The sequence below is a fragment of the Vidua macroura genome, chromosome 5, assembly GCF_024509145.1.
Source record: "Vidua macroura isolate BioBank_ID:100142 chromosome 5, ASM2450914v1, whole genome shotgun sequence".
NCBI lineage: Eukaryota > Metazoa > Chordata > Aves > Passeriformes > Viduidae > Vidua > Vidua macroura.
The window spans coordinates 26970557-26998370 of record NC_071575.1 but is presented as its reverse complement, the minus strand read 5'-3'; the positions used below and the strand labels follow the sequence as shown (position 1 = coordinate 26998370).

At 38.6% G+C, this 27814-nt stretch overlaps 1 protein-coding gene across 1 annotated transcript; it reads left to right on the top strand.

Annotated features, from left to right (window-relative positions):
• The first annotated feature begins 1812 nt into the window (after nucleotides 1–1812).
• On the top strand, nucleotides 1813–27814 carry SLC13A4 (solute carrier family 13 member 4). Its single transcript, XM_053977731.1, has 16 exons — nucleotides 1813–1911; nucleotides 7647–7775; nucleotides 10444–10580; nucleotides 10788–10969; nucleotides 11665–11719; nucleotides 13366–13405; nucleotides 14109–14186; nucleotides 15502–15692; nucleotides 16845–16964; nucleotides 19788–19889; nucleotides 20980–21081; nucleotides 22133–22230; nucleotides 23367–23497; nucleotides 23845–24006; nucleotides 25501–25638; nucleotides 26344–27814. The coding sequence occupies exons 1-16, from the start codon at nucleotides 1813–1815 to the stop codon at nucleotides 26479–26481; spliced, it is 1902 nt and encodes a 633-aa protein (XP_053833706.1). The 3' UTR covers nucleotides 26482–27814.

The window sequence follows — 27814 nt, the reverse complement described above, 5'->3', positions numbered from 1 at the left end:
CTTCTTTATGGGCAGCTCTTATCTCTCAGGTTAGAAAACCATTGCCCCTAAATGGCATATTTTTTTCCACCCTTTGACCTTATTGATCATAAAAATATGAAATAAGATTATATTTTCCTATTCAAAATAAAACAATTTTTCATTTTATGAATATTTTAGACCTTTTTGTATTATTTACTTAGTCTCTCTGAACCTATTTAAAAAAGTGCTCCTGAGCTGTATTGGCCAACCTAAAATCTTCACATTAACTATAGCTTTTCTTCCAGATCTAGTTGTTAAATTTGCCTGAAAGGTCTCAAGGTTCTGTTGCTTGATGGAAATTTTGAGGTATAGAAATCTAAGATACAATTAATTAACACAATACAATTAATTTCAAGAACTCACCCTGCACATCCAACTCCTCTGCAAGTCTACATTTGCCAGGTTTCTAGGACTCAGGGTCACAGAAGCATCACAGTCCAGCCTGGGGAGCTCAGTTTGTCACTGACTAGAAGAGGGTAGGCAGAGGACAGGCAAGCAAGTTTGGAGGGCATGGAAAATCCTAGATGTGTTCTTCCCATGAGATACAGAGCAAATATACATTTGTCTGTCTACAGATGGTGCATGTAACCAGCCAGTGGGTTCAGTCCTAAATCTCCAGTGCTTTCTGCCCCACAAAAAAAGCATTAATAACAAAAGAGTTGGAAAAATGTTTTTTCCTCTAGAATACAAGAGTAAAAAGTCTAAAACTTCTCAATTTGATTTGGAACTCTATGGTTACTCAAGGCACACAGGTCAGTGCAGACATCAGCCGATGCCTTCTGAATCAGTGACATTCAAGGGTCATGATGGAAGAAACACGAAGACAAAAGATACTGTTCAGAAAAACAATTATTTATTTATTTATCATCAGTACAGGGACCTTGAAACAATAACAAACTGTTCAGCTGCCTAAAAAAGGTCTTTTTATATATTTGTGGGAATGTCAGAAAGCTGTTGATTTTCTCAAATGTTCTGACTGGGTTTGGGACAATGGGTGGAGCAACTTCTACCTTCTGCAGTCCTCATTGGTGAATTAGAGTTGCCTGTAGCTTTTTAACAATTTTTTTTCTTGAGATCAAGTATAATCCACGTTGGAATTACTGCCCTGTGAATTCCAAGCTCAGGGCAAAAGTAGGGTAAAGGTAGATACAAAATAGAAGCAAAGAAATAAAATCTGAAGGAACTGCAAATGGAGGGGAGGTTTGGTCTTTTCTTTAAAGAAGAAGTGCCTGAAAATTTACTTCTATGCATTGGAAAATAAGTTATTTGGTTTAGTAATCTTCCAGCAGAAAAAAAAAAACAAACTGTATTTGAGACTTTCAGACTATCAAACAGGAGGAAAAGCAGCAGCTCAAAACATATCTTGCCTGGTTTATGAAAATGGAAATAACACCACCAGATGATGGAAGAAAAAAACTTTGCAAAACATGGGAATAAGGATACAACACATCTACAGCTGTGAGTCTGAATTAAAAAGAAAATTTCTCAAAAGATCACTATGCTCCAACTTGCAAACCTCTGCATGTTGTTGTGTGATAATAATTCAGATGTGCTGGTGAGCCCTACCTAGACTGAATGTCTTTTTAATCAAAAAACTTTTTCAAAACAACAGATTGAAGAATAAATAAAGTAAGGAAGATATTTTAAGTGGCTGTGGGGATTGGAGATGAGGTTGTGAGAGTTTTTTGGGGGGAAAATCCAGGCACAGGTGAAGGAAAACGTGGCGTGAAAATTGGAATATCTGAGGAACCAGAGAAGAATCTGAAGGAGAAGAAAGCCACTAGAAGGAGTATGGCAGTGATGAAGGAGATTCTCCGATCCAGAAATCTCTTGCTCGTTATTCTCATTCCACTTCTGCTGCTTCCTCTGCCACTCATATACCCCAGCAGTGTAAGTACATTTTCATTTTCTTTTTACCAAAGCTTCTGAGTGCAGCAGGTAGTCCTGCTGATTAAGTGTGCAGCGTGCAAAAAGAAAGACAAAGATGTCAAGAAGCACAGATCTTAGAAAAATCAAAGACTCATATTTGAAGGACTGTGAGGGTTACTGAGAAATCATCACTAAGAGCTAGAGATACCTTGTGGTGTCACAAGAAGAAATGAAGAGTCAGGTGAAGCTAGAAAAGCACTGCTTTAAAGCAGAAATGTTGCATCTCTTTCTAAAATAATATCGTGTAGAAGGGGGAACAGAACAAACATATCCATGACATTTTCTTTAAGAAGAGGTCTTTAAAATGAATGCTTATAGAGTCTTTAGTTTTTAGTTATAAGTATGCATGGAGGGACTTTTTCAAGTGGGGATTTATAAAGACAGCAACTCAGGTGCGGCAGGAGCTGGGACTGGGTGACTGGGTGGCACTTGACTGCTCCAGAGCAGCTATAGGTACCTCTGCTGGAACATTGCAGCTCTGACACTGGCATACACAGCAATGCAAAGGAGGAATATCCTGTGTTTAACACACAGATCAGGGAAAGGAGTGAGTGCAGCTGGGTTCCTGACACTGCTTTGGAGATACTGATTGCCTTGACCACATGGTAAAGTCCTCTCTTTGCACATCTCTGCAGTTGTAACCCATAAAACAGCAGTGTTTTCCTACCTTAGAGACTTTAACTTATCAAAATCTGCAATGCATTAAAAATCTGCAGCTTTTCCTTCCCCATAGACCTAGACATAAATCTGTCCAAAAAGTGCAGCAATATCCATTCCATCCTCTACCCTGCTAAAGATTCATTCTTCCTTAAAGTATCAGGGGATTTATGAATACTAGTACTTTACCCAATTTACAAAGGATTAGAAATAGAACAACTGATTTCAAAAACAAAACAGTAACATTTTGTTTGGAAAATAAACCAGGATTCATTGAAAGGAAATGTTCCTGCACCACTGAACTTTATGCTGCACTTCGAGTTTTCCTGCTTTGAACTTCAATGTATCTTGGCTGTTCTCTTACAGTGCTTTTTCATCTCTTTTATCTCAAGAGAGTGAATGAATAACAGACAATTGTGCTCTTCAGGGAACAGAAAGGCTCACCCTTTCCAAGAGGCTTGTTCTACAGAGGGGTTTAATCTCCCCTGATGTCACTGGAAGGGTGACATGAAAAGAGATGCTCCCTGGCATGCTCAGCCAAGGGGATTGTAAAGCACCTTATGGCTGCTGAAGCAGGAGTTCACTGACAGGATTGCTGCAAGAATTGCTGTTGTACAGTAGAAGCTCCTCTGCACTGTCACTCTGCACTTCGTGGTGCTGCTTTCCTGCAAAGTGATGTGAAAATCCATCCAGTGGAGATTTACATCCACTTTGTATATATGTGAGTGACCACAGAGGGTAAAGTACAGCTGACAATCTGACCAAGAGCTGGGCAAATGTTTATAGTGCTATTAAGAAAACATCTACACCAAGTAAACTCAGCTGACATTACACTATCCAAGTGCTTTTGTGTAGATTTTACTTTGTTACAACCCATTGACTATGATTACTTTCTACATTTGAATATTACATGGTTGCATTTTTACAATTATATTAGGGGTTTTTTGGGGTTTTTTTAATAGAGATTGAAATTACCAGGTCATTTATATTTGCATTTCTGTAGGGAATCAGCTTGCAGTTTCTTTGATGATACCAGCACATCTCTGGAAAGTTCAAAGGAGCATTACTTGTGTAGTGGCAAGAGAGATCAAAGGGAGCACAAGGACTCAGAATTGTTGGTAGATGCTGCTAATGGGAATAAAGTCCACAGCTTCTTTTATATTATTTTGTGAAAATAAATGGTTGGGTGAAGAATAAATTTGAGAAAATTTACTCAAATTATTTTTTCCCCTTCTGGAGTTACAACTGAACTTGTACCATAGGTTTGGACATACATAAATGCCTTTCAGGTATAAAAAAAAAAAAAAAAAAAAAAAAAAAAAAAGGGTGTGCTTTACAAACTGAGGGTCTTTTTCATTCTGTCCTCATTTCCTTCATTGTTTACAGTGACATGTGAGCATTTTTTCTTCTTTTTTTGTAATCTTTATCCACTTTTTTTTTTTTGGTCATAAAGCCAGAGATACCACAAGGCATGCCGCATGATTTCAGTCAGCTGGGGACAGGCTTTCTGTGACCACTGTTGCTGTGGCCACACTGCACCCAGTCAAGGACATTTGGATGACTCCTGAAAGTCACCTGTTGACAGAGCTGTGAGACCTGCAGTATCAGGGGATTTTGGCATCTTGATATGCCAAATCAGCATATTGATCTGAATATGCCCCTAAAGCACAGAACATGCTCTGAAGAGCCACAGTTGACATATTTTCATTTACCTTTGGTTTTATATACCAAATAAAGCTGAAGGATGGAAATTTTAAATTTATTTATTTATTTATTTACCAAGCTGAAGGATGGAATTTCAGCATTATTCCATAAAATCAAAGATGTTATTCCGGAGGCTGGACTTCCACTTTGCAGAGCTTAACCACATATCTGCATGCAAGATATGCAATGGGCAAATAAGTGGGCAAATTTCCAACATAGAATTTATTCTTCCTTTTAATCATTCTGAGATCCTTGGAAATTTTAGTTACAGAAGTTTTATGCATGACTCTTAGTGTGGAGTTTTTAGCCATGGCTTCCTTTCAGCTCTTCTTTTAACCTAAGGGACTGACTGAAGAGAAATAATTAGATGACAGTCCCTCCAACCATCACGTTTTCCAATTCCCTGCTTCAAGCTCTGAGGTGGGTTTAACAGAATTTTTCAGCTGTAAAACAACAAGTGAGGCGGGTGAAGCAGTTAAAATTACACTGCCACTGCTTCAGTGTAATACTTAGTAGCTCTGGTAACCATTAATTAAATATATAAACTCAGTTCAATTAAATAGAAGAGATTATTATGGTTTCTCTTGGAAACCAACTGAGAAAATAAATAAAGTTGCCAGACAAGCCGATTAAGTTTTTAGTGGAGATTAGCAAGCTTGGCTTTCCCAGTACTTGCTTACAGTTTTGTACCATTTAAAAATGCAATTTATTTGGGTTTTTTTCTTTTGTAAAATGACTACAGCCTAGTATATAGGAAACACAAAGACTTAGTGCCCATCCCAATAAGGTTTTGGTAGAGATGCAAATTCCCTCTGTCCTATTCAATTTTCACTACCAGCCTACTTTTTTTGCCACACACAGAGGAGTAATAGAAAATGACATAATTGCTCAAAGAAATTAGAGAGAAGTACATTTTTGTAGTGAGAAAATGGTTTGGATACCCCTTGGATATTACATCTGGACTGCTCTAAAATAAAAAAATAATTGATTCTCCTTTAATTAGAAGTTATTTTTCTCCTCAGACAACTGCTGAATCTGATACAGAGCCCATCCAGGCATTAGCAGAAGCTAATGAGTTAAAAATTAAAAATGTTTCGGAGTCACAAGGTCACAAAAAAGGCCCCATGCTCTGCTCTCTGTGGAATATTAACCTTGAGGTACAATGTAGTTAAACGTGACTGAGCAGCAAGTTGGCTAATTCAGAGCTAAATTTCTCCAGCAGCCTTTCAGATACTCTTCATAACCTCTCAAGTAATTTGAGTTTATCTGCTCAAAGGAACTTAGGTTTTCTTATAAACTTATTTCAGTTATTTTAGTGGCCCTACTTCATAGAATCACAGAGTCATAAAATCATTAATGTTGGAAAAGACTTCTAAGATCATCAAGTCCACCTGCTCACCCAGCACTGCCCTGTTCACCACTAAACCTTATTCCCAAGGGCCACATCCACACGTCCTCCGAAAGCTTCCAGGGATGGTGGATGCACCACCTCTCTGGGCAATCTGTTCCAATCCCTGACCACCCTACCAGTGAAGACATTTTCCCCGATATCCAATATAAACCTTCCCTGGCTTTGTTGAATTATAACTGTTTAATGTTACACTTTTCTGAAACAGGAGTCAGCGTGAGACCTGGCAGCTAATTTAAATCCAAGTTTCTGAGTAACTTTGGCTACAATTCTTGCACAAGTAAAGGAAATAGTACATACCAATCAATCTTAACTTCCTCTTTGGGTTGTGTTCAGCCTGTTGTTAGCATAAGCTGTACTTAAAAAAAAAAAAAAAAAAATAAAAAAAAAAAAAATAAAAAAAAAAAAAAAAAGAACATCTGATTGTGGCTTTTTTAGAGGTAATGTAAAAATGACATCTATAAAGATGAATTTAAATACTAGCTATTGATTAATTCTATTGAACCCACATCCCTGTATAATTTCACTAGGCTTTACCACCTTGTTCACAAAACTGGTTGAAAACAATGAAATGTAAAACATGCTCTTTGATTTGCACAAGGATCTGTGAGAATTGCTTGCGAGACCTCTTGAAAGCTGCTTTATTTAGAAGTCATCCAGCCAGGATAGATGTATAATATATAAAATTATATTTTAAGAGACTCAAATAACATTAGTGAACAGTGAATTTTCTAAACAATAGCCATTTGTGAGCTGTGACTCCATATGGCTTGATAAGCTCATATGGAACATCTGGTACATAATGAAGAACAGATAAATTTATAGCAGGAATAAATCAGTGCAGACCTACTAACTGCAGGTTAAGGCAAGTACAGGACTTGGCTTCAAATTTGAGAAAGAGAAAGAAGAGAAAAAACCTTTTCTTGAGGATAGTTTCTGCAATTATCACCAGCAGACATCCCCAGGTCTCTAAGTATAGGAACTATTGCTGAATACAACAAACTGAGCATAAGGAGAACTCCAATGAGAGCCATAAATAAAGACATTTCTAAAGAAATGGACCAGAAGACTTCCATTCACTAGCTGTGTTTTCCTGTAAGAATATTCAGCAGATAGCACTTTTCTCTACCATATCCCAGCTCCCCACGACTGCTCACCATGATGCTCTCATGCCTTTTTCAACCAGAACCTTGGACAGCAGCAAATTTTTTTTATTAACTCCTTTCACCCATTGCCTCCTACCCTGCAGGCCCGCGGTCTTCTTCCGAAGGTCTGAAGAAATTACCTGAGCAAATAAAATCAGCTAAAAAAAATGTTTGCACACTGCTTAAACAACAAAACAAACAAACAAACAAACAAAACAACAAACACACACACACACACACAAAAAAAACCAAAAAAACAAACAAAACCCCTCAAACCAACCCAAGTTTCCAGAGCATTTCCCAAAATAACTACAAGGCAGTTTTATGGCAAATATGATTGCTTTCATCTGGTCCTGAAAACTACTAGTTCCTGTCTTCGTCCAGGACTGGAGAGAAAAATATGCTGAGATAGCAGGTCAACAGGTCTAATCTGAGGAGTCATGATTGAATGCTTGGTACATATATTGGATTATGGAAATCAAAAGAATTTGCAAATGCACTTGAAGCCATTATTTTTCTGATAAATAGGCTTAACCCAACACATTGCCTTGGATTATGTCTGAAAATTTTCATTAGCATTATCTTCTGACACTCTCCTTTTACAAGGTAGCCAAGATTTCACGCCCAAACAGCTGCACCTTTGGAGGTCCCAATGCAGTCCTTTTTGGTTTTTTTTTAACCCAGGCACTCACAGTCTGAAGAATCCTCTGTGTGAGTTCACAGGGCTCCCCACAGCATGTGGTGGGGCAGTAACACTCATCCCCTGTGCTTTGTCCCTGCAGGAAGCCTCGTGTGCCTATGTGCTCATCGTGACAGCTGTGTACTGGGTCTCTGAAGCAGTGCCTCTTGGGGCAGCAGCCTTGGTTCCTGCCTTCCTGTACCCTCTCTTTGGGGTCATGAAGTCCAGCGAGGTCAGACCATTGTCTGTTTTTATCATTTAATGTTCTTACTCTCAGCTAATTATCTGAACGAGACTGATCTTAGTGCAGCAACAAGACTTGGAGGCATGGGAGGCAGAAGTGTACATCCTGTAATGTGTAACTGGGTCCCACCAGCCCTTTCTTCATCTGAGGATAGATATAGGATATAAGATAGACAATAATAGCCAGGAGAGGTGTCCATCCTTTCAGCTCCTGCATCACCAACAATTACCAAAACTTATTGCACCAAAGGATCCCACCTCTGCCCTCCTCAAATCCATGTGAACAGCAGCTGTAGGATAAAGCTTCCTTCCAATAGTAAAGTTTAGTATAGTATAGTAAAGTTTCCTTCCAATTTTATTTATTATGGATGTCATATAAGGCAAGAAGTAACATATGCTAAAACCAGTTACCATCTACTGCAAAAGACTATATAATTTTGTTAAATGAGCAAAAGACTAGGTAATTTTGCAAAAGACTAGATAATATTGTTATCCAGGTGAATGTCTAGCCTTTTTCAAAGCTGTAACCTTCTGCTGCACTGTAGCCAAAAGTTCTCAGGCAAAGGAGTAGCTGTACAAAAAAGTCGCTATGATCAGACCTGAATTTGCTTACTTGAGGTTTTTTTGAATGTTAATTTCTTTCATTATATGCCAAGAATTTCTTTTATTTTCTCTGCAACTTTTTTCCCCTGCCTTTTTCTATCTCTTTTTGGGGGGGGTGAGGGGACAGCACATTTGATTTAAGGATGAGTAATACAGATAAGAATGCAGAGGAATATGTAGCAAACATAAAATTGTTGGATTTCTCTCACAATCTAGCACTGGGAATACCCATAAATGGATAGAAACAAGCATGAGCCAAGAGTTTAATGACTGCTTATTCCCCCAAGTTTTGTAATAAAATTAGATACATTTTCATACCAAAACAATTCAGTATTTTCACAATCTTTTTTTCCTAACATAAAGGTAAAGTAGTTGGGCATTTTCATTAAAAATTTGGCAGCACATTGGAGAAGGAAATTTAATGTCATCCTGAGAGAAATTCAATGCAATAGCAAATAAAGTGACAGTAAGACTACTGCAAAGAATGTATTATTTGCTTTAGGAACGGAAATAAATCCCTGCATTCAAAAACAAACAACTCGGAAGCATTATTTCCAATCTGCTGTTCTGGATTGACTCTTGCCTAGAAAATTGCTACTATTTAAGATATGAATTACTCACAGGGGCTTAAGAGCATGAAACAGTGTCATGTATGTGTATGTTGGTATTAATGGGACTATTAGCATTCACTTATTTTTCCAAAATGTCTATGAAAGGAATAAAGGAGAAAAAAAATCCCAGATTCTTCATGCCGCTGGATTGATGAATTTCCTTTATTCACCTCATTATTTTTTGAAAAGGTAGCAGGAAAATAAAGAGAGTTAATGAGAAAGAAACCAGTGGAAGAAAGCCAAAAAGGTGATATTTAAAAGTTCTGGTACACAATTATGATGGCCAAGTCTATTTAGTCACCATAGGGATTTATTGAAGAAATGTCATTAAATATATAACTTGTTGCAGATTTCACAAAATAACATTATTGTCATTCTTGCATTTTATGAAGGATCATCAGTATAACTGAGGACAATGGAAAAAAATATTGCTTCTTCTGATCTTAATTGTTTTAAAATGCTGGCACCTACATTTCATTAGAGAACTAGTTTTAAACTGAAGAAATTACATTTCTTGAAAAATATTCCAGCAACAGCCTAGGAAGGATTGCATCAAAATGAAATGAAAAATTTTGCTAGGCCCCAAGCATATGTTTGTAAATTTTATTTTCTCCCATTTGGTTTGTTTTTACGGAAGTATGTGTGTGTGTTGGAGTAAGAATTTTATGGTTGGTCTAATTTGTCATTTTTGCAGTTGCTTCACAGAATATCTTCTCATATTTTAGCAAGACCCACATCCATGATTCCTGCTTTGGAGGTGATGTCTGAATATTTTCCTGAGCCAGTGATGGTTTTTGCTCATTGTCTTTAAATTAAAGTTCTTTTTCTTGAAACTTTTCCCTCTTTTCCTGATAAATGGAAATGGATTTCCAATGTGACAAGTCTTGACACAGGATCTGTGGATCACTGAAGCAATATACAAACCTTTTTTTATTGCATTCGAAGAGCAAGTCCTGACACATTTTCTCCCTGACACTGTAGGTTTTAGGGATGCCACATTTTGCCCAAAAGCTGAACAAAACAGAATAAATATAGGCAAGATAGACAACAATACCTGCAGAATGAAAAAGCAGATGAAGCACATGAATAAGCTGCCTTCAGTGCAGTTTTGTTTGTGCTTGTTTCTATCTGAGCCTAGTTGAGTATGACTGACTCACCGCAGGCACTGGACATCCTGCTTGCAAATATAACGTTTCTCTTGATCTCTTCAAAACTCAGAAGCCTATAAACAATAGGGGATAGAGCCTTATTTGTAAACACAACAAGAAAGAGATTAAAGAGAATATGTTGATTTATGAATTCTTCATTTTCTCCAGCTCCTTGTCATTCTTACTTAAGGGAGCAAAAATGTACTATGCTATATTTCTTCTCATTCAGCATGTTTTCTGTGTAGGGTATTTACTGCATTTTTAACTGGCTGCTTCCCCCTGGCCCTTAATGCAGGTGGCTGCTGAATATTTCAAGAACACAACTTTGCTCCTCATGGGTGTGATTTGTGTGGCAGCTTCTGTAGAAAAGTGGAATCTCCACAAGCGAATTGCCCTGCGCATGGTGATGATGGCTGGAGCCAAGCCAGGCATGTGAGTGAACCTTTGGCTTTGGGGTAGTCTGAGGCTGAGAGCAGCAGCTTGAAACCATTCTGATCTTCCCATTCAGGGGCAAAAGCTACCTTGGCTTGGGGCATTTTTTTATACCCATCTTTCCTTTCAGAGTTTGAAAGCTTAGAAATCTTCCCCTCCTTTTTCTGCCGCCTCTGACTCCCTGTGTCTCCCCACGCTGCACTCCAGGTTGCTCCTTTGCTTTATGTGCTGCACCACAGTGCTCTCCATGTGGCTCTCCAACACCTCCACCACAGCCATGGTGATGCCAATCGTGGAGGCAGTGCTCCAGGAGCTGGTGAATGCTGAGGAGGAGTGCGAGGTCATCACGACTGCAGGCAGCACCATTGCTGAAGAAAACAAGCCAATAGGTATTTGTCACTATTGATATTCACTCTTTTCTCATTTGTTTGTCAGTGACTAGACTTGTTGATAGGTATTATTGAAATTCTATCGAGGTCAGATCTGTCTCACTTATACTGCCAAAAACACTGATATGTAGTCTTCCTTTTTGTACTCTGATTTTCCTTTCAAAAAATGAAAGGAAATTTTAGAAGAGATAGAAGAATAGGAGTTGGGAAGCTATTTATATGGAATCAGGACATCTGCTGTAGCTGTGTGTCATAAGCTCTTGGTCATAGGATTTTTCAGGGGTGGAAGGAAACCTTTGGGAAAAAAGTCCAGGAAATTTAGAAGAGGCTCAGAAGTTTTCTCTTGACAATCTCATAATAAAAAATTGATAAGAGCTCTAAGGTTCATTTTGTTCATTCCTTCCCAGAAGAAAAGGCCGAGGAAGAAAAGAATCTCTCTTTTCTTTCACTTTACAGTTTCCAGGCTGAAAATTATTTCATCTAACCTTGTCTATTATACATAGGTATCACAGTCTTTCAATTGCCAGATGCACATGATCAATACAATACAAAATAATTAAATGCCACATCAAGAGAGAACCTGAGACTGTTTGGACAAGCTTTCGTTTGCAGCAGCTCCTCCAGGTGCAGTGGTGTGAGCCAGGGGCTCAGCTCAGTTCTTACCCCAAGGGCTGCTCTCTGTTCTTCTGTTGCAGGTCTCGGTGAAAAGCACGGCCAGCCTTCACTGGAGCTTATCTTCATCAATGAGGAGTAAGAATGAACCCTGTACACCAGGACTGGACATTTGAGCCCTACACAGGTTGCAATGAGATGAACCCAGGAGTAGAGCCAGGAAGGGCAAGCAAAACCTTACAAGTGAATGTTTCACATGTGACTGACAAGGAAGGCTTACATGATAAATGGGATTAATGCAATGGTCTGGATCTCACTAAAACTTTGCAGTATTGATTCATTTTTTAATACTATAGATATTTTAGGGAGAAGGAAAATATTTCTAGGGGTTTGAAACCTCTTTTGAAATCTAAGTTTGTGCTGTGTAAGGAAGTGTTGTCCACAGGTTTTTATTCTGTTCCCCTGAAGGATCAGTGATGAAGAAGATCCAAGTACAGCACAGACTGCTCACAGGACATATCCAGAGGGACATCACTTACAGGGCCCTTCTGAAAAAAGTCTGAACTGCCTGCATTGAAGAGAGATGCCTGCATTGAAGAGTGGAGGGCAGGGGGACATGAGGGGAGGGAGAAGCCACAAAAAAACACCCCTGCTCCCCTACAAAATTTGTAGAAGTTTTCTTTAAATAGAGACGCATTTCTTCAGAGGTTTGAAACACCAGTAGTTTCTATTTGGGGTAGAATCTAGTAAGGGGAAAAGGTAAATCAAGTAAAGGACTAATTTCTTTGTCAAATTATCTAATTTACCATCAGTTCAAGATATACAAGATGGTATACAAAGCTAATGTTCTAAAAATTATAGGCCAATTCTGAGGGGCAACTTATGAAGTGTGAGAACAAAATTGCACAGTCCTTTTTTGAGCTCCTTCTGTATTGTTTGCAACTGCTCAAAATAAAAGATAAACAAGTTTCTTTTACTTTAAATTTTAATTTGCCTTAAAACAAATATTATAATAAAAACAGTACAGGTTGATGACTTTAAGTTAACTTATGAGATCTAAATAGTTTTATCATTAATCTAGAGACTATTTGGGTCCTCCAATATTCCCTCTGTTTATCCCAGCCATATCTCTTTTTATCCCAGCCATATTTTCTATGCAATATAGAATGAAATCTTCAGATTGGCATTGTGCCATTAAACCCTTTAACCCCTTATTGAAGAGTATGTGTGGGATATTTCAAACAGAACTATTATTAAAATAGGATTACTTGAAAAAGAGTTCTGAATTTGGCAGGAAAAGTAACACATCTTCTGGAAATTACTTCAGTGGATTGTTTGCATGATCCACATGCCACACAGGGCAGGTTTTAGGCAAGCCTTAATGTGGTACAGGTAGGTACTTAGAAACAACATTGGAAAAGTTGGCAGAGGAAGAACTTGACTAGAACAGGCAGCAGTGGTGCTGGACTGCCTGGTGATTCACTCCACAGAGAATGTAGTCCTCTCCTAGAATGGGATAAATACTACCAAGAAACAAATTTTTTCTTGCATGGAGGTGGAACTGCACTGTTACACAGCTAGAGATTGATCTATGAAACATAATAATGACTCTTATTGTTTGACAGCCGAGAGCCCACATAAGAGGTTCTAATAACTGGTATTCAACATTTTAGTAGGCACTAGATCTCCTGCAGATGTTGCCCCTCCTACCCATGATGTGTGCCTCTTGCAGGAGCTGGGTGAACAGGCATTTTTAAAGCATATTTTCCTTTCTTTGTTTTTAGTGCTACTACTACTGACTTCAGCTCCTTGATACACTCAAAGGTATTGTCATAGGTGGTATCTTCTGTGCTACTCTGTCTTCTAATGCAGGAGCCAGCAGAGCAAAATGTGCACAGCTCTGGAAAAAACTGCTGGTCCCTTTATTTCAAATGTGTGGTGGTTGTTGGCAGAAAGTAGGTATTGCAGAATGTCCTGCTTCGTATTTAACCTGGTAGCCTGCTTGCACAAATCAGTTGGGGAACATTAGCTCTGTAACAGCAACAACAGAAGTACAAAACCATAGAAGTCTGTTGTACTCCTTGCTGGAGATCCTGAGATCCAGTCAGTGAACTAACAATTCCATACGGTTTATACCAAATTCAGATATGATCTTTTGTTGTTCCAGTATTGCCAGCTTCTGAAGCTGAGAATTCTCAGCTACAGCAGCCTGCACATATCACAAAGCCACAGGCTCAAGGGACCTGTTAGAGTCTCCTACATGATAGAGGAAGACCTAATCTGACTTTAAAATCACTTCAAAATTTAAAAAAGCAGGGGGGTTAAACATTTTTTCCCCCCAGTGTAAAATTAACAGCAGATTTTAGTGGGTTGGATTTTCTTGTAGTTTTGGAACATTTTTTTTCTTTTTCCTTTTTTTGTTCCCAAAGCCTTCCACCCAGTACCTTTACAAAGCATCACAAATTCTATTCCAAGCGCCCCTAGGAATACAAGAAAGGCTAATCCAATGGCATTTTCCTTCTTGCAGAGTATGAATGGTGTGCACATGATAGCCAACCCTATTGGAACAATGAATTCTATGAGCAATGGGCAGCACCTACCTCAGGTAAGGAAATGTTAGACCCTGGGCTGAGGCAAAAGACAGATGTGGATATCACCTGCTCCCTACTGTTTCATATTTGTTCCTTGAAAGGAATCATTCTCCATCATCTCAGCACAGCCACAGCTTGGCCCTTTGCCAGTTCTTGCTCCCATTTAGATGCACCCAGCACAGGTTGTTCAGAAGACCCTTCCCCAATGGCTGGGACAATTCATTTAGCTTTACATCCAGTAATGTGATCATGAGTTTCCTTTATTATTTGACTGTAATAGTGACTTTGTTTCTGCAAATCCTCCTTGTAAAATAGCCCAACTCAAGAATAACAACCCCTGGCACACAAAACCCTACTCAGAATGAAAAAAGCAGACCATTAATCTGTTCAGCCACTTTGTTAGGTACTCTTAATATCCACTTCCTTTTGGTCTTCCAAAATACTCAGCCTCAAAATCCTCCATTAAATCAATTCTTCCAAAATACCCAGCCTCAAAATCCTCCATAAAATCAATTCATATTTCTACTTCTCTTGAGTGGATCCAAGAAGAGATTGCTGATGACAATTTTGTAGTGTCCTAATGGCATAAATTTATGTCCATGACAGAAAAGGCTAAAATCAACACATGAATTTGCATTCACAGTTAATTCAATAAATCAAAATAAAAATTAGTAAATGTAACAAATCTTTATGAACCACTTGCTGCCTTTTTCCTCATACTTAAATTACAGGTTGCATGAGAAGTGCCTTTAAGTACTGTATGTTTTTTCCCAGTACAAGGACTTGATCTACCAACATAGACATTTTCCTGTCACTGATTTGAAAACTTCTTTTGGAACAAAATTTTCTGGCATCTTTTCCTTCCATATTCCCATTGCTCAGCCTTTTCCATGCTGTTTTGAGGTCCTTAGCACTCCATCCCTAGAGGCCCGTGGCCAGTTTAAGTGTGAAAAGTTCACCAAGCCTTTGTGTGGTGGCTGCTCCTAAGCCTCAAGGATTATGGACTCTTTCTGCTCAGTGCTGGCATCCTGCCCCTGCAGCCCTCAAAGGCTTTTGGTATCCCACTGATATTCCAGTCAGACCTGTAGCTGGCCCAAACCTTAGCCAGAAGTCTGATTACTGTTTGTCCTACATTTTTGTCACAGACCAGGCAATTTTAGGTCCTGGGACAAGTTTCCAGGACTGATCCCAGTTAGTCTCTGTGAAGAAAAACCGGTCCTCTCTTACACAAACCTGTTGCTTCTCTGGGCCCCATATCATTCAGGCATTAGAGAGAGCTGGGCTGCTGCTCTGATCACCTGCTTTGCTTGTGAATATGTCCTCTCACAGGCTCAGATCCTGGTCCTGCCCCCTGAGCCCTCAGATCTCGGGCTGAGCAGCAAGTACCGATACCAGACCAGGCATGACCACATGGTCTGCAAATGCCTCTCGCTGAGCATCTCCTACGCGGCAACCATCGGGGGGCTGACCACCATCATAGGCACCTCCACCAGCCTCATCTTCCTTGAGCACTTCAACAAGTAAGTGGAACTGGGATTGGTGAGAATCACTGCCATCCTTGTGGGTCATTTCCTACCTCAAGGAACCCTAGTAAGAACATTCTCTGTGAAGGAAAGTTTGCTTCTTCCTCTACTCTAATATTATTACCAGTGGTTCATGTTTGAAAGTTAACACATACCTATGTCTTTCTCTCATGCAAAGTGAAAACTCCTCAGTGTGATAACACTGAAGTTTCTCCAGCAACTTCTTTTGATTTGACATAGTGATTATCATGAAGGCAGCAGGCACTCTAGAAAAGTAAACACTAAAGCTATGAAGATAGACCAGAGAAGACAAAGAAAAACTCACAAAAGAAGAAATGTCATAAAAACAGCTGCTCAACATGTAGTGCAAAAAAACCCCAAACAACCAACTTACATATGTGACCTTATGCATTTGCTTCAGAGAAGATGAGAAACAGCTTTCTGATCACCTAAGTATTTCCTTTATCATTAGCCCAGGGCTCTCAAAGACATGAATGTTTCAATGTCAGAAACATGAATGTTTTTCTGTCAGGAGACTAGTGGCACTTGTCATGCACAGAAAAACATCCAAGCTCAGATCTTATTCTGACCATCTCCTGCTACCACTACTGCCTTGATATCTCTCATTTGTCTCTCTTAAAGAGAGAGACTAAGTTCAGAAGTCATGCTTAATCCACAGATTTGGATTTTACAGAATTTTCCAAGATCTTGCTTTTATGACAGTTGCATCAAATGCACACATCCAATATCTTTGTCAGAGCACAGCAGAATGTAGTTGATATTTGTGTGGCCCATGAGAAGACATAGAAAGAGGTTCTGGGTGAAATCATTCTGAAGACTGACAACCCTAAAAGAAGCTTTAATATAAGCCACAGGTAGGGATGGAGTTTCACTTTAGGTATCTCCAAGTGTTTTTGAAGCTGGCCAGACAATCCAGACCATCTGATGTTAAAGCTTTGGAGTGCTACACTGTCTGTTGGTTTCATTCTGCATAGGTAATGCAGCTGTTGCAAATGCAAACTGATGGAATTTTTCTCTCACCCCATGACAGATATATATGCCCATAGATGTGTGTGCAACTATGTCTGTTGGAGGTCCCTGTCCCTGTACTGCTCTAACTCCTCATGCATCCTCTTTTTTAATTCACAGCCAGTACCCAAAAGCTGAAGTGGTGAATTTTGGAACCTGGTTTCTGTTCAGTTTCCCCATCTCCCTCATCATGTTGGTGCTGACTTGGTTCTGGCTGCACTGGCTGTTCTTGGGCTGCAAGTGAGTGAAAGTTGTTCAAGATATACAGATTACAAAAGCAGGGCATCTGCAGCTCTTCTCAAATGTGTTTCATAAAGAAGTTTTGACTGGCAAATGATAGGATTTAAGGCACAATTTCCTTCTTGTTGTCAGAACAATTACCAGAGGAAATCTCACTGCTTAGCTGCCCTGCATAGACAGCAGTGTAGAGTATTGCTGCTTGAGATTGAAGTGCCCAGGTACTGCTGATAGAAATCCATACTAAACATTCAGCTGGTCTGGGGGCTTTTTTTCACTCTTGTGACAATGAGGATTCCTTTGTGGACCAAATATCTTATTATAAGCACTTTTGGAAAAGCACAGTTTAAAAGATTAATAGAAAAATAACTGCAAGTGAACAAGTCACTTTTCAGATCTTCCTCCAGCTCAATGAAATTAACATAAGACCAATTAAAATTAAAGGTAAATGGACTCTCTATATATTTCTCTTTAAAGTGGAAGGGACTCACAGCTTAAGAAACAAATACGTTTAATACCAGTCCCTAGGCCTCAAAATAAGAAAAAGTTTCAGTCTTCTAGTTTATTTGTGCCACATATTGTCTTTACAAAGTTAATGAAAATTGCCTAAATGTGTGCATTTAGAATGGAATTGTTAATCTGCATTGAATTGTGATGCAGACACATTTACTCTGAATTAAATTGGCCTTAATTTGATTTAGTTCACTCTTAAAAGTAAACTGAATTGACATCACTATTTCACCCAGGACAATGAATAAATTGATACTGAGTTCTGCTTGCTGCTGACCTTGACTAGATTTGAAGAAGTAATTTAGAGGTGAATGTCTCCAAGCCCCTCTTAGTCAGTCTTTGAGTCTTATAGTTTTGAATTAAAAAGCTAATATAAATTCCCTCTGCCACTGTTTTTTAATCTTGAGAAGAAACAGGTCCTAACATGACCCTCAATTAATTTGGTCTGAAAAAAAAAAAAAAATTGAAATTCCACATTGCATCCAAGACTTCATGCTGATTAATGTTGTTCTAAATAATACCAGAGACTGAAGCATTATTGACTTTTTGAGAAGTACTAGTTGATTCCAAGGCTTCTTAATCTCTGACTTCTATTCACTGCACTTCATTAAAGAACATATTATATTGGGAGCTGGGCTTAAATTCTCTGCCTTCACATGCGCCTGAGCCTGGAAACACTTAGAACATGTTGAAACAGCTGCCTAACGCTTGTGCATAAATGTTTAATGAATTCCCGTAATGTTATTTTCCTAGGAAGCCCTGTGCCATCAATCTGTTATATTGCTTGGCTTAGCTGGAACAGCATTGCAGACTTTAAGGCCCTAAACCAGGTCAAGGGTGAAAGAGAATGGACCCACCCAAGGATCATTGCCAACAAAGAAGAGCTAAGGGTAGAAGTTACTACAGAGCTGTCCTTTATAAACCATATAGCTCTTCTCTTCCAGCCTGGAGGGCTCTTCCAGCCTTGTTTCTCCCTGCTGGTAGATTTTACTAAAGTCTAACAGCTAGATTTGCAAGGAAATTTAAAATACCTATAGATGAATAGCAATGCTAAGTGAGCTAAAAAAATGTGTTACATATTTGCCCATGTGAAATGAAAACCCTGGTTAAGTCTTTTTGTTGACCAGTCTTTTTGTTGCATCTTGGGCAATGCAAATTCCTTTGTGAGTCTGGCCAGATACATTGAGGGAGATTGCAGTCCATGGCTTGGCCAGTGCTACAGCTGGGTGCCTAGTGAGGTACTCAATGAGACATTAAAATAGCAGGAACCATAAAAGCACCTATTATCACCTTAAAGAGCTACAAAATTGTGCTGCCATGGTACCTGAGTCACTGCTACTGCTTCTTTTAGACTGGCTTAGATCCTGTTACACCTCTGTGTGACAGAGGGTACAGCTGGAGTGAAAAAGGAGGGATCTGTGGCTCAAAGCACAGCTAAGTAACACTTCTGGAAAGAAGAAAAGGAGAGGGTTAAAGTGAGCCTGAAAGCATCTTAATTTCAATGAAGAATGTCCATGCTTTCTTACAGAATGAAGGAAAACTGAATATACTAAGAGATTCACTTAACATCCATACAAGTATATAGGAGGATCAATGTATTCAGCTAGGAAATATGCTCGTTTTCATGTCCCTGGCAGAAGTACAGGCATCTTTCACCTGGACAAAACACCAGGCTGATTCCCCTGGCCTCTGTGGTGCTTTTCTGGCTGTGCCTGATTTAGAAACAAATGTTATTATGACAGTATAATCAGAAGCAGACAGGTCGTGACAGCTAATGGGATCCCAAGCACAGCTTTCCCTCCTTTTGTATCCTGAATATTCAAGGCAAATATGGTCTCAAAAGCCAGAGCAGGCCCCAAATATGTTGGATAACCCTGATCCAGGAAAGCATAGTTAGCCCATGAAAAATTTCTATTGATAGCTGACCTCTGTCACAATCTTTCCACGTGATGATAGACACTAGCCATAGCTTTTGGAGGTTTCTGGCAGCTCTTTGAGGAAGCCTACGCAGAGGGAGCCCAGCCATGGCTCAAGATGGCTCAGTGATACCAATCAGTACTAGTCAGAGCACCCTAGGGACCTTCCAACTATGTCTAGAATAGAATCTTAAAAGAACTTAAAAGAACTGAAACCAGATTAACCAAATATCACACTCAGTAATTTCCTTTCCCATTGCCATCAGTCCTTGTCTCAGTCACATCTTCTCCCAACAGTCCCTGATACCAGAATTTTCCCTCTATCTCATTGCTGTTTTTTTTAAAATTACCTTTTTCCCTCCTCTTTATGCCCTTACCTAATTTTATTGTGCTCTCTCAGTTTTAAAGAGACTTGTTCTGTGAGCAAGAAGAAGAAGACCAAACGAGAAGAAATGTCAGAGAGAAGAATTCAAGAGGAATACAAGAAACTGGGAAACGTTAGGTAAACCAGACCTGCCTTCCTTGGGAATTTGTCTCTCATTGTCTCCTATTGCCCTCCATGTTGCCTTGGGCTCATGTAGTTTATTTTAATGCTCTCAGCTTTTACCTCCCCTCCAGGATAGAAATAGAACAAAATGAAAAAAAAAAAAAAACCCTAAAATCAAAGTCTTTGTTACAAGCATGTGTGTTAACTTGTAACTCATTTATTTCTGAGGAAAAAGGAAAAGAAAGGAAAGGATTAAAGTTTCTTCCAGGGTTCAAAGGTCATCTGAGTCCAGGTTTGTCTGAATCCTAAAGGACCCCTTCTCCTAATTCAGGCACATACTTATTTTAGTGGATATAAGTTCAAAAAAGGCCTTTTCCCATGCCATGAGTTACCCAGCCTTCCTAGTTGCCCATAATATTCATGCACAATGGCAAGAAATGTCTCTTGGAAAGATTATTTGGCAAGATTTTCATTTTCAAAAAGGCTGATATGTCACAGAATTCCTTCTTCACAAAATGTTTTTGTGTTGTTTAACTGAAATATTGACAGATCAGCTGCCTGAATATGATAAACTCTGGAGCTAAACTGTTGTTCAGGCTGTGCCTAAATATGAAATCACTCTTAATTTAAATCTATGCTAAATTAAAATTCCTCAAGCCACCTCAAGTATCCTCAAGTCACCTTGTGTGCACCATCTGTGCTAATTTACATTGTCATTTACTCTTAGGCTTTCTACCCTTCTAAAAAATGCAAGAGAATGTGTTTACAGTGGAATGCTAATATGAGCTTCACCTTGTTAACACATTTAATCAGATAACAATGCAAATACAAAACAAGCATTTAGAAATATTTTCCTTCAGGTCTTGCCCATGAATGATTGAATTGCAAATACAGATGGATATTTTTAGCCTATTTCTTACTAGGTTTAGATGGTTCCCAGCTGGAAGCCAAATCTAAAATTCTTTAATTCAAACTAATATTCCTTGCTATTTTTCCTATGATTTTTATCATTTTTTGAAGCCAGTTTCTGCTTTCTTACTTACTTCTTGAATTTTCAGACAGACCTTGGAATTACTTCCTTGCTTTCTCTGTTTTTTCTTTCTAGCTATCCTGAGATGGTGACTGGATTCTTCTTCATCCTGATGACCTTGCTTTGGTTCACTCGTGAGCCTGGCTTTGTACCAGGATGGTCATCTTTTTTTGAGAAGTGAGTAAAATCCCCCAAACAACTGCACAGGAATACAACTTTGCTTCTTATAACTTCCTACAATATTTTTTTCCCCTAAGACATCATCAGCCACCTTTAATGAAGCAGTGAAAAATGGAGTCTTTATTCAAAAATTAGGATTTTTTTTTCTTTAATTATATCTGTCTGGATAGTGAAAAATTTTATTCTTTCTCAATATTCAAAGTGAGTTAAGTAAAGAAAGTAAATGAAACCATTTCAAATCTAAAAGAATAGGAGGGTCAGATGCTGAGCTTAAAACATTTTAGTGCATTCATAAAGAAGTTTTCACTAGAATATATTGCAACTATAATTGAAATTAAAATTTTTGACAAAGAGTGTTTTATCAAGAAAATATCCATTCAGTTAAATATTGCTGAGAATGGGGACTGAAGCAAATAATTTTTCTTTTATTTGAAATAATATTGAAACAAATTACATTAAAGCTTACTGTAACACACTTTGCACATCAAAGAATAAGTGATTTGAATGTAATTTATATTACTACTGTATACAATTACTTTAATTTTTCATTCCAGTTTCGACAGAAAAACAATTCCTAATAGTGTGATTTTCTGATGATCAATGGAGTTTGGCACTCCTCAAAATACTTTTACAGAAAGAGTTTTAAACATTTAATTTCAAATCAATCTACAGTTCATTTCTAAAGGATCACCTGGGTTTGGCTTTTCCCCAGAATGTGTTTACTGTTTCTTACACTACAGTAAACACACTATTTTTTGTACCTCCAAGTTAATAGATTTGTAAACCAAAAGGGATTATTTTTTTTCAACCACAATATTAAAAATTGTTGAGCTGTGATTGAAGTTGCCTACCACAGTCAGTTTAATAAATGGGAAAAAATCCAATTTGTACCCTTGATATGCAGGCATATTTTTCTAGTGGGCTGTTAGCATGACTTCAGATGTGGGAATACAACTGCACCTGCAGAAATGTGCTTGGAGCTATGTACCTGGTTTGTAAATGTTTCTGTTAATGTGTTTTTATGAAAATGTTGCTATTTTTTTCCTAGGAAAGGTTACCGGACTGACGCCACTGTCTCTGTATTTCTTGGGTTTCTCCTTTTCCTGATTCCAGCAAAAAAGCCATGTTTTGGGAAAAGGAGAAAAGGTGAGGCGAATGCAGTAAGAAACAGAACTGGTACATTTTTCAATGTCTAATGATTTTTTTTTTTTTGTCTGTAAAAAGCTCCAAGATACTTTTATGTTGGTAAGTCAAGGTTCAGTTTCTCCTCTGATACCAGTCCTTCCTACATCAGACTCCCTTTTCCTTTGCTGTAATTCATATTGTCTCATCCAGAGGATGGCAAACAGGTCTTGAATCTGAAACTGCTGCCTGTTCTGTGCTAGCAGAGTTATTAGACTTCAGGACTGAGGACTGAGCTTTGGGAAAGGTTTAGATGGAGTTCCATATTAAAAAACTATAATGGAAAATCAGCTCAAGACAAACCCCAGTAAAAAAAATGAGTCATCACTCATACAGTGGAAATCATTGCAATGTCTTATGAAAAATATAAAAGACATCATAAAGTGCCAGACAATATTCCAATTTTGTGCAATGCTTCTCTCACAGTCTTTTTGATAGTGAGATTATTTCACATTTGTGTTTGGGTAGCACTCAGTGGTTTGATCAGTTTGCTGCACCAGTCTTTCAGCAGTGCTGTATGAAAGTAGAATTGTCTGCACAGTCTTATGTAAAGATTATAAATTTATAGAAACATATATTTTTATGCTGTTATATCTTGTACAGGTTTTAGGAAAATATGACACTCTCTAGCTCCTCCTTTAAGAAAATAGTCAGGCACTAAAAAAATCCTAATGTCCTCAGATAAAATCTAGGGCCCTAAATGCACTTTGTCAAGCATCATGGCCTACTTCATAGTCCTTCTTTGATAATATAATCCCATTGTAACACCATCTCTGGGGTCTACAGATATATGCACATGCATACCACAACACGGCACACAGTCCCTCAAAAAGCTGTAACATGAGAACACAGGGGTTTACAAACATTTACATCAAAGGAGCAGGCAAGGGAAAGTCAGGATGTTTGGAATTAATATGCTGCATTTTGTGAGGCCAGGCTCGAGAGAAGCAGGCTATCGAGAGAAACAGGCTATGCACTGCCTCTTTGCCTCTCTCTCAGACAGTCCCATGCATCTTCAACCATTTCTATTCTTGTGAAAAATGTGAAGGCCTTTGCAAAAAAGGCAGTATAATACTGGTCACACACCTTATTTGATATAGGAGATGGTGAAAAGTCAGCAGAAATTAACACACTGGAGCCCATCATTACCTGGAAGGACTTTCAGAAGACCATGCCCTGGGAGATTGTAGTGTTGGTTGGAGGAGGTTATGCCTTAGCAGCTGGATGCAAGGTACTGGTGTAGATTTCTTATTTTATCCTCCTTCTTAAACATATTATCAACCTGCTCTTTTATTCCTTTTTATGCTCCCCAGTTTGGATTTATGATGTGGATACTTACAAGTTTGTACATAATATAGTGGGCAGCACTCCCTGCACTCAATGTATGTCTTTCTTGCTATTTATTAAACACTGCAGTGAAATCTAGTTTACTAAGCAAAAGGAAATGCAGAAAGCATTGACCTGAACTTTGTTTATTTGTTGGTGGGATTCTCTGTTGTAAACTGCCACAGAAAGAAGAATCTGTTTTACAAACATACCAAGTATTTAGCAAGTCTTGTGCTTCTGTCCTTTCTCCAGACCTCTGGCCTCTCTACATGGATTGGACGTCAAATGCTCTCCCTGAGCAGCCTTCCCTCCTGGGCTGTAACTCTGCTGGCTTGCATTTTGGTGTCCATGGTAACAGAATTTGTTAGTAATCCAGCAACTGTTACCATCTTTCTGCCTATTTTATGCAGCATGGTGAGTTAAAATAGTGACAGTTTTAGTCTTTTGTTTCCTCACAGGCTTGTGGGAATTTTTCATGATGTCAGGATCTTGGCACTCTGTCCAAATGAAACCCAGCCTCAGTTCCCAAGCTACGGTTCTGTAGTCTTGAAACTAGGAAAAATAATATAATTGGGCAGCCAAAATCATATTTTAGCATCATGGAATTTATAATACCTCTCAGACAAAGTGCACTGAGGAATTCATATGCCAGGTACAAGAGAAGGTGACTATGGAATTAACAAGTTAGGTGAATTTCACATAAAGCTTGAGATGCTTTTGTCAATGTTATTTTAAATGTGTTGTTCATTATTTAGTAGTCACCTGCTCCCTGTTTATGAGAAAAGGCTGGAGTACCAAATTTTATTTCAGATTTAGAAGTGTTCAAGGGGTTTATCTGGTAAGCATACTGTCTTTCACCATGGAAAGCAGAGATGTCTGTAAGGTGCAGAAAAATCAGGATGCTATTGACAAAGGTAGAAGAAAGAGAGAGTAATTTAATTTTATACTGGAATAACAGTTACGGAAAATTTCTTTTTTTTTTTCTTTAATGTAACGTGAAACTTTTCTGTCCAAGAATGGAGGTATGAATCATCTTTCCTTATTGTAACTATTTTATGGGATTGTCCCAGATCATATTATGTGAACAATTCTGAGTTAATATTAAGATGTGGTCAGATCACAATATGTAATTCTGTTTCTGTGGCTGAGGAGTTCAGTTTTGCTTCTGCTCCATGCAGAAAGAGATTCTCCTGAAAAATATTTAGAGCAATAATCTACTTGTAGCAAGAAATGCCATCTTAAGGCAGACTCTCTTTTCAGATTGCAAAGGTAACCTGGAGACACTTCCTATCCCCAAAATGATTGTAGCCTTGTTTATCCTTCCCTTTCCCTCTCATATAAAACTGGGCCAAAGCAATGCAAATAAAAATGGAAAAATTCATCACCACTGAAAACTGCATTCTTTAGCCCACTGTAGAAAATATTCCATCATCTCTGCCTTCTCACCATGCAAATTTGGATCATGAACAGCTGGTTCTCTCAACCACTATTCAGGAGGACATCACATAATGGTCTCAGCATATTCAGCAACTGGAAGAAGCAAGTTCTTTGTGTTAACCTGTTGTGACTTCTCATGGATGAAGACTGAAGCAGCAGTCAGTGTTAAGGTCCAGAAGACACAATACAGAATGACATGAGAACAAGTGGGAGAAAGAGCAAACATGTCCTATTAGTAGCAAACTCCAACCTCCCTCAGTGTGAAAAGTCTCAAGAGAGATCCCCGGAGCATCACCAGTTCAAAATTATGGCATTGCTCTAAAAAAAGCCCAACCAACCAAAAAGTACTTTCAAGCTTAAGTTTAGAAATTAGGCAGATGTGATTCACAGCAGAGAGGGTCCTTTCATAGTCATTGTCAGCCGTGACTTTTGTTGATCAGGTGAAACACCTCTCTCCCTCTGTTCTTCCAGTCAGAAACCCTGCTTATCAACCCTTTATACACCCTGATTCCTGTCACCATGTGCATCTCATTTGCCGTGATGCTGCCAGTGGGTAACCCTCCAAATGCCATTGTCTTCAGTTATGGGCACTGCCAGATCAAAGATATGGTGAGTCTTGGCACTGGATTTATCCTCCCATGCTTCATACAACTCCAACATAACTCCCACATCAAGCAGTCAACAACAACAACAACAACAACAACAACAACAACAACAATAATAATAATAATAATAATAACAACAGCATTGGTGCAATAAAAATTACTATATTTCTGCTAATATTAAGTAGTGATGTCTGCACTGCTCTTACACAATAGAGCTGTCAGGTTAAGAACAACCACAGATCTGCTGTAGGGTGCACACATTTCTTATTTGTATTTTTTTAATGAATGCAATGGTCTGAAGATCTTTAGGAGTATGCAATCTTTTCTTCACTGACCTACTAAGACAAGCACAAGAGAGCATAAGAAATTAGATTTATCACCTAGCTCCATAGCAAGTTGTGTATCACTGTATGGTTTAACTCCCCATTCTGATTATCTGATTGAGAAGTGACAAACTGAGCAGTTCACAATGAACTGCATCAGTCTCTAACCTGAATATTCATTCCTGAATACTCCAACATATACCCTCACACATATGCTCTCATTTATGCTTTTTTTTTTGCTCTAGAAATCACTATACATAAATTATCACACTATATATGAGTCAGTATAAATCCTACTGCTTCTTTTTTTTTTTTTGTTTGTTTGGTTTTTTTTTTTTTGTTAACTGGTTTTGATTAAGTTGCTCTGATGCATTTTGCTTTTGCAGGTGAAAGCTGGCCTGGGTGTAAATCTGGTTGGCCTGGCTGTTGTCATGGTGGCCATCAACACGTGGGGAATTAGACTCTTCCAGCTGAACAGCTTTCCAGAATGGGCAGCAGTCAGCAACATCACAAGCCAAATGTAATTTTAAATGACAAAAAGAGCAAAAGTGCAAGACCAAAGTAAGTTGGGACAAAATATTGAACCTACATTTCACATATGAAAGAAAGAAGGAAGCTTGAACCAGGATCCGTTGTAAAACCATGAAGAAAATCCACTGGGAGGTCTTCTGCAACTGGGAGGTCTTTTCAGTTCTGAAAATCAGTGTGAGTTAAAAGGAGAGATTAGCTTTGCTCTGTTGTTGCTTTCTCTGGGATACCATAACTCAGAAAAAATCCACTCCTCCAAGTTACTTGCCTATAGATTTTCATGCCTTAGAGCAGTTAGGTAGGACTTGTAGGCAGGATTCCAGTGGCAAAAGACAAGTACACATACACTGGTGTACTCAGCAGCAGCAGATTCAGTCCTACACTGAATGTAGGGTGAGCCTTATTCCAAAATCCAGAGGAGTTTTATAAGCTTACTTCTTTTGAAGGCAAATTATTCTTGTTTTTTTGAGATGACTCATCGCTATATTGCAAAAACCAGTTTTCCACCTATGACCTGGATAGAAATTCAGCTACCAACTACCAGCTACAGCACTTCAAAGGGCTAATAGAAACCTCCAGAGAGGAAGGAGAAATCTCCTTGGAAGGAGAATATGGGGTTTTTTTTCCACACAGCACTAGTATAAATTTCCAATATTGCAGTACTTGCAGTCTCAGCTTTGGAAGAAAGAGTTTCAGGAACAGAAAGTTTTGTTCAAGACCTTCTTCATCATTACTGCAGTGGGAGTTCTTTCAGCAGGGGAAGCTGTGACCAGCAAAACCATACCAGGCCAACACCCCCTATCTCTCCTGTCTCTTTGGCTGCTGTTTAGTTCTGCACTTATGATTCCCCTGACTGAGAAAGTCTCATCCCTGATGGCACTCAGTGCTACTCCATGAATAAGAAGGGAGAGGGCTGAAGTGGAGTGGTGCTGGTGTATCTCCCCATCAAGTGCATTCACTTGAATCTCACACCCCCTGCTCTCTAGCAGCCCAGAAAGCAGGAACTCCAAATGTAGGAAACTGTGGCATAGAGTAAATAACTACCAAGCCAAAAGGCCAATCTCTTTATCTCTCATCAACAAAGTGAATGCCCTGCTTTCCTCACTGGATCCCTGTGACACTCATTAATTCTTCTCATGTATTATGTCCAGTTTTTAATAATTTCTTTAATGTCAATACATTTAAGCTGTATATTAGAATGATTGAATCTCATGTAATTACACACACACTTTAATGAACTTTTATGCTTTCCACTTTTAATCTAGGCTCTCTAGACATGAATGTATTCTGAAAAAATAAAATGTTAATAAAATAAATTATTCACTACTG

Coding starts and splice junctions, on each gene's coding strand:
- SLC13A4 (XM_053977731.1), top strand. CDS start 1,813: ATGGCAGTGATGAAGGAGATTCTCCGATCCAGAAATCTCTTGCTCGTT. Junction 7,776..10,443: donor GGGTCATGAAGTCCAGCGAG/GTCAGACCATTG, acceptor CCCTTAATGCAG/GTGGCTGCTGAATATTTCAA. Junction 11,720..13,365: donor CTTATCTTCATCAATGAGGA/GTAAGAATGAAC, acceptor CTTTGTTTTTAG/TGCTACTACTACTGACTTCA.